This window comes from Bison bison, unplaced genomic scaffold (assembly GCF_000754665.1).
Source record: "Bison bison bison isolate TAMUID 2011002044 unplaced genomic scaffold, Bison_UMD1.0 scf7180017864519, whole genome shotgun sequence".
Lineage (NCBI taxonomy): Eukaryota > Metazoa > Chordata > Mammalia > Artiodactyla > Bovidae > Bison > Bison bison.
Genome location: NW_011495072.1, coordinates 20,878,545 through 20,884,985, shown reverse-complemented (window position 1 = coordinate 20,884,985; position 6,441 = coordinate 20,878,545). Strand labels below are relative to the sequence as shown.

Here is a 6,441-nt window from a genome sequence, read left to right as displayed (position 1 = left end):
TGCAGATGGTGACTGCAGCCATGAAATGAAAAGACGCTTACTCCTTGGAAGGAAAGTTATGACCAACCTAGATAGCATATTCAAAATCAAAGACGTTACTTTGCCAACAAAGGTCCATCTAGTCAAGGCTATGGTTTTTCCTGTGGTCATGTATGGATGTGAGAGTTGGACTGTGAAGAAATCTGAATGATGAAGAATTAATGCTTTTGAACTGTGGTGTTGGAGAAGACTCTTGAGAGTCCCTTGGACTGCAAGGAGATCCAACCAGTCCATTCTGAAGGAGATCAGCCCTGGGCTTTCTTTGGAAGGAATGATGCTGAGGCTGAAACTCCAATATCTTGGCCACCTCATGCAAAGTGTTGACTCATTGGAAAAGACTCTGATGCTGGGAGGGATTAGGGGCAGGAGGAGAAGGGGACGACAGAAGATGAGATGGCTGGATGGCATCACCGACTCAATGGACATGAGTTGGGTGAACTCCGGGAGTTGGTGATGGACAGGGAGGCCTGGCGTGCTGCCATTCATGGGGTCACAAAGAGTCAGACACCACTGAGTGACTGAACTGAACTGAACAAAGGAACTAAAAAATAAATTCCCTAAACTGATAATGTCCAGGTTGGCTTGTTTTGTTTTGCAGTTTGGTTTTGTTGCTTTGCACTCTACCAGTTAAAAAAAAAAGTCTATGATTTATGTATATGTTTGTTAATAAACATATTCATGTACTATTATTTTAATCTGTTTAACACTATTAAAATAGAAACTTTTAGTGAGATAAAATAAATCTAAATAGAAAGTTCTAGCTTGTTTTCTGTATCCCCTGGACTGTCTTACAATATGTACACCTTCGTTGGAAGAACACTGTCCTAGAGCACTAAGTTATCAAACCACGGTATACAGAACAATCCCCTGAAATGCTTGTTAAAATGCAGATTCCAAGCATAAACAACAGAGATTCGTTGAGTCTGGGATGGAGCTCAGGAATGTGCATTTCAGCAGTCATTCCAGGTGGTTCTGAAGCAAGTTATTTGATCCCCACACTTTGGAAAATACCACAAAACATGATAGAGACTCTCCTTACCATGCCATGAGCATAGCAACACCAGCAGAAGAGGGAGATAAAACAATGCTCTGTTCTGCACATGTATCATCCACAAACTCGGTTTTTCCAGGAAAATACTAATTAATTAAAATACTGTTTCTATCAGAAAATGCATTCTAATTACTACAATGCTGGACTAAGAAGAAACAGATGTCATCACCGTACACCCCAAAACACACATAACTTATAGTACAATGGAATTCACCTATTTAAATGACACTGTGGTACATGTGCACAATGGAATATTACTCAGCCCTAAAAAGGAATGCATTTGAGTCAGTTCTAATGAGGTGATGAACTTAGAGCCTATTATACAGAGTGAAATAAGTCAGAAAGAGAAAAACATATATCATATATTAATGCATATACATGAAATCTAGAAATATTGTACTGATGAATCTATTTTCAGGGCAACAATGGAGATGCAGACATAGAGAACAGATTTATGGACACAGGGGATGCAGGGAGGAAAGAGAGGATGGGACAAATGGAGAGAGTAGCAGGGAAACATATACACTGCTGCCGCTGCTGCTCAGTCGCTTCAGTGGTGTCCGACTTTGTGCGACCCCTCAGACGGCAGCCCACCAGGCTCCCCCGTCCCTGGGATTCTCCAGGCAAGAACACTGGAGTGGGTTGCCATTGCCTTCTCCAATGCAGGAGAGTGAAAAGTGAAAGTGAAGTCGCTCAGTCGTGTCTGACTCTTCTCGACCCCATGGACTGCAGCCTACTGGGCTCCTCTACCCATGGGAGTTTCCAGGCAAGAGTACTGGAGTGGGGTGCCATGGATGTAAAATAGCCAGTGAGACTTAGTTGTATGACTCAGGAAGTTCAAAATGGTGCTCTGTGACAACCTAAAGGGGTGGGAGGTGGGAGGAAGATTCAAGAGGAAGGGGAAATATGTATACCTATGACTGACTCATGCTGATGTATGGCAGAAACCAACACAGTATTGTAAAGCAATTATTCTTCAATTAAAAATAAAGAAATTTTTAAAAATAAATGACACTTTTAAAGTATGAACTTTTTAAAAGTATAAATGCAAACTGTTAAGTCTTCTAGCAATTTAAGTCATCCATTCAAGTTGATAATCATTTTTGGAGTACCTATGACATTCTGGGCACTAAAGGAAGTAGCTGGATATGATGAAAAGGGCACAGCATTTGTAACTGGAATCAGCTTGAGTTTAACTCCTGAGTCTGCTACTTGTGTGACTTTGAACAAGTTGCTTCACCTTTCTAGGCTCTAGTTCTCTTATCTCTACAAACGGGCAATATAATATCTATTCATAAGATCTCTGTGAGGGCTTCCCTGGTGGCTCAGTAGTAAAGAATCCACCAGCCAATGCAGGCTTCAATCCCAGATTTCACATGCTGCATGGCAGTTAAGCCTGTGCACCACAACTGTTGAGCCTGTGCTCTAGAGCCCAGGAACCACAACTACTGAGCCCTTGCACTGCAACTACTGAAGCCTGCACACCCTTGAGCCCAAGCTCTGCAACATGAGAAGACACCCCGGTGAGAACCCTGCACATCACAACTGGAGAGTGGCCACCGCTCATCACAGCTAGAGAAAAGCCCACGCAGCAAGGAAGACCAGCACAGTCAGTAAATAAATAAATAAATTTAAAAATATATATATAGAAACCTTAAAAGAAAGTTTAATAAGTTGTATTTTTTAAACTGTATAGTTTAAAGAAAAAAAACTTCTGTAAGAAATACTGAGATACATATAATTTATTGTAAGTGACAGCTGCAGATAACAATAATACAATTACCTGCACTTTAGTAATATGTTTTAAAATGCAAATGTTTGAGTTTTTCCTCGTTAAAAATTCATTTCCTACATTTCCCATGTTAGAAGGTATTGAACACTGAGGCTGTGAGCTCAAAGAGTTTAGGTTCATATTCCAGCTCCACTGTTTACTTGTCTGGGCAAATGACCTAACCTCTCGAAGCCTGTCTCCTTCCAGGTAAAATAGGGATAATAATAATGCATATCTTGTGTAGGTTTCTATGAAGATAAAATGAAAACCTTAATGATAGTGCTGAGCCAACAATTGGCCTCATTATATACTAAGTAATTTTACCCATTATTATCATTTAACCAAAGTTATTTTCAAGCTACATTTGCTGTTGTTGGTGCAAGTAAGAATACACGATTTGCCTAAGATAACCAAACATATCACCCACAACTAAACCTGAAAATATTCCTAAATTTTCTGTAACACTGAGTAGATATTTCATCCTCTTTAAAACCTTTTGAACCTCTACTTTACCTATAGGATAAAATCTAAACAACATAATAGAATATAAACTACTATATACAAAACAGATAATTAACAAGGTCCAACTGCATAGCACAGGGAACTATATTTAATATCTTATAATAGGTTCAGGATTGGGAACACGTGTACACCCATGGCGGATTCATGTTAATGTATGGAAAAACCAATACAATATTGTAAAGTAATTAGCCTCCAGTTAAAATAAATAAATTTAAATTTTAAAAAATTAAAAAAATAAAAACACTAAAAAAAATAAAAAATAAACTATAGTGGAAAGAATCTAAAAAAGAATACATTTTTTTTCAGAAATACATGTATAGTTTCAAATCTATATCTGAATCACTTTGCTGTACACTAGAAACTAACACAACATTGTAAATCAACTGTACTTCAATTAAAAATAAATAAACCACATGATAGACTATGCAAGGCTTTCACAATTTTGCCCACACCACATTTCTCCTCCTCCTCTCTTACCCCCATTCTTCCATTCTGTGTGCCCAGTGCCTCACGACTTTCAGAGTAGGCCATATGCTCCAAGTTTGGGGATATTAAGTTTGGGAGATGAGTCACTAACTACAACATTACCTTGGCATTTCCTGCAATTCTTCAGAATATCATTAGCTAAGACCTTAAACAAAATCTCTTTATTCTTTTTAATGTGTTTCAGTACCTACCGGGGCTGTATTAAAGATAAACTAAACATTCAAACTCATAAAACTTCCTTGAGCTATACCTGGCATCCAACTGACTTAGAAGGCTGTGAGACAGGAAACACAGTTCACCTGCAGGGCACCACGAGGCATCCTTTTTCAAAGGGAGGTCCTGTAGAAGCTTACTCAGCTGTTAAGGGTTATTCCCTTTACCCCTCTCTTCCACCCTGGAGAAAGCTCAGGTCCAACGAGATGAGATTCCTATTGGACAGGTCATCCACAAGAGCCAATATCTCCTGCAAAAACCCCACACAGTCCTGCCTTTAGGGTCCCTGCAAGGAAACTGCCAAAGTCACTATATCCAATCAGGTATTTACAGTTTTTCCTGGTCCAAATGCAGTTTACCAGCCAGAAATCACTTTTATTGTGCTGCCTGATAACATAGTTGACACTACCTTTACCTAGTTTCCAGGGAAACAAAGCTAGAAGGTCAACCGAGGTCAAACTGTCAGGCAAAGATGGAAAAGAATTTGATAACTCTTTATTCACAAATGCATATCTCAAAAAAAGAGCAATTATCATAGTCTCTCCAAAAAAATGAGGGAAAGGAAAAAAATAAGAGACAAACCTTAAAAAGATAGTTTTCTTTCAATATACTTACCATCAACAGCTGCACCATCTGCTACAAATATGTAGTAGCTTGCATTTAGATCAAATCTATTCTTAACCCCAGGAAGGGTAATGTTTCTTCTGAAAGAACACTGCATAACACCATCCACCAACCTCCAAGCCATGTCCTCAAGAGGATCCTGCAAACACACACAATGGGTCTTCTCAGCACATTCCAAATATTTGCTAAAAATAAGATGTGATCAAAATCCTGGACCTGTTCAATTTCCTTTCTCTAAGATCCTCTGTGCATGTTTTGTCTGCAGTGTCATTGTTTTTCCACTTCCTCTTTGAAGAGGACAAGAAACACATTCTCCCAGTTTATTTGTGTTTATCCCACTTGGCAAAAATAGTATTTTTACTACCTAGGCTAGAAACTTTGGCAGATGCACTAACTCCATCTGGCCCCTAATATACAATCAACAACACTAAAGAAATACTTAGCAAGTAATACACTAGTAGCCAAAATGCAACTTGTAAGAAGCTCTAACCTCACAAGAAAGCTATGCAGAGAACATGTCACGAGGTGGTAGCTACTGCCCCTTTGGAATTCATTTGCATGTCAATTGCCATGTGAAAATGACACTTCTCTACCAGAAATAGGCCACATTTGGCACAGATGTCAACATCGGGCACTTAAGACAATTGCCCAAGGCACTGAACAAGCACCTACCATATATCCACCTCTTTCTCATCAGTCAAGAAATTCTGTGTCACTAACAAACCTCTTAAAAATCTGTCTGTGAGCTTTTTTGACCCTCTTAACAAATCATAAAATATTTTTAACAGATGCAATAAAAAAGAATTTAAGTGAAACAAACAAGAATTCATCTTTTACTAAAAAAGGAAACTTTCCTGTGCTTGCTAAAGCATAGAAAAGGGGCATGGTAACTGTAGTTTACATTACTGGACTGTATACTGGAAATTTGCTAAGAGAGTAGATTTCAGCTGTTCTCATCACAAAAAAAGAAAAAAGTAACTGAGACAATGGATATATTGATTAGCCTGATTTTAGCAATCATTTCACTATGGAGAGGGATATAAAAACATCATGCTATACAACTTAAATACATACAATTTACACACATATATAATAAAATGCAGAAAGGTTTCTCCCAGACTGTAAGATAGGAACTCTGCTCCCAGGACCCTGTTTGGTCTTTGCTGCTAGCTGCAGGTTTGGAAGCTATTTTGCACCACAGCCACGGCACTGTTAGCCATATAGCCAGAAGATGGACCAGCCAGGTGGCAATTCCAGAATCTTCACACCTACCCCAAAATCCATTATAGGATGACTTCGCCCTGTCAAATGGGAAGGTTGTATGTGAACAATCTGATCTTCAAGAATACACACATAAGCATCATCATCACCCTGAAAAACAATGACAAATGAAAAAAAGGTCAAGGGAATTTCAACAAGGGAGCATTGTTTGTCAGTCTAATTTTATCTCTCCTTTAATCTCCAATATTCCTTAGCTCTAAAAATTAAATCTTATTTACAGTGATTATCAGACAGCAGACTGCATCCTTAGAGCACATTTAAGTTATGGTACAAATGAATGACAGGGCTCCCCTGGTGGTTCAGCGGTTAAGGAATCCACCTCCCAATGCAGGAGACATGGGTTCAATCCCTGGGTCAGGAAGATCCCCTGGAGAATGAAATAGCAACCCACTCCAGTATTCTTGCCTGGAGAATCCCATGGATGAGGAGACTGGTGGGCTACAGTCCATGGGGT

General features: G+C 39.0%; 1 protein-coding gene across 1 annotated transcript in view; it reads right to left on the bottom strand.

The window, feature by feature from the left end:
* FRRS1 (ferric-chelate reductase 1) overlaps window positions 1-6,441 on the bottom strand; it is a 54,293-nt gene that overhangs the window by 21,040 nt on the left and 26,812 nt on the right. The window contains exons 7-8 of the mRNA XM_010831001.1: window positions 5,979-6,077; window positions 4,698-4,845 (exon numbers count right to left, since the gene is read on the bottom strand). Of these exons, the coding sequence (XP_010829303.1) occupies window positions 4,698-4,845; window positions 5,979-6,077 (247 nt within the window). The remainder of the gene's footprint in view (window positions 1-4,697; window positions 4,846-5,978; window positions 6,078-6,441) is intronic.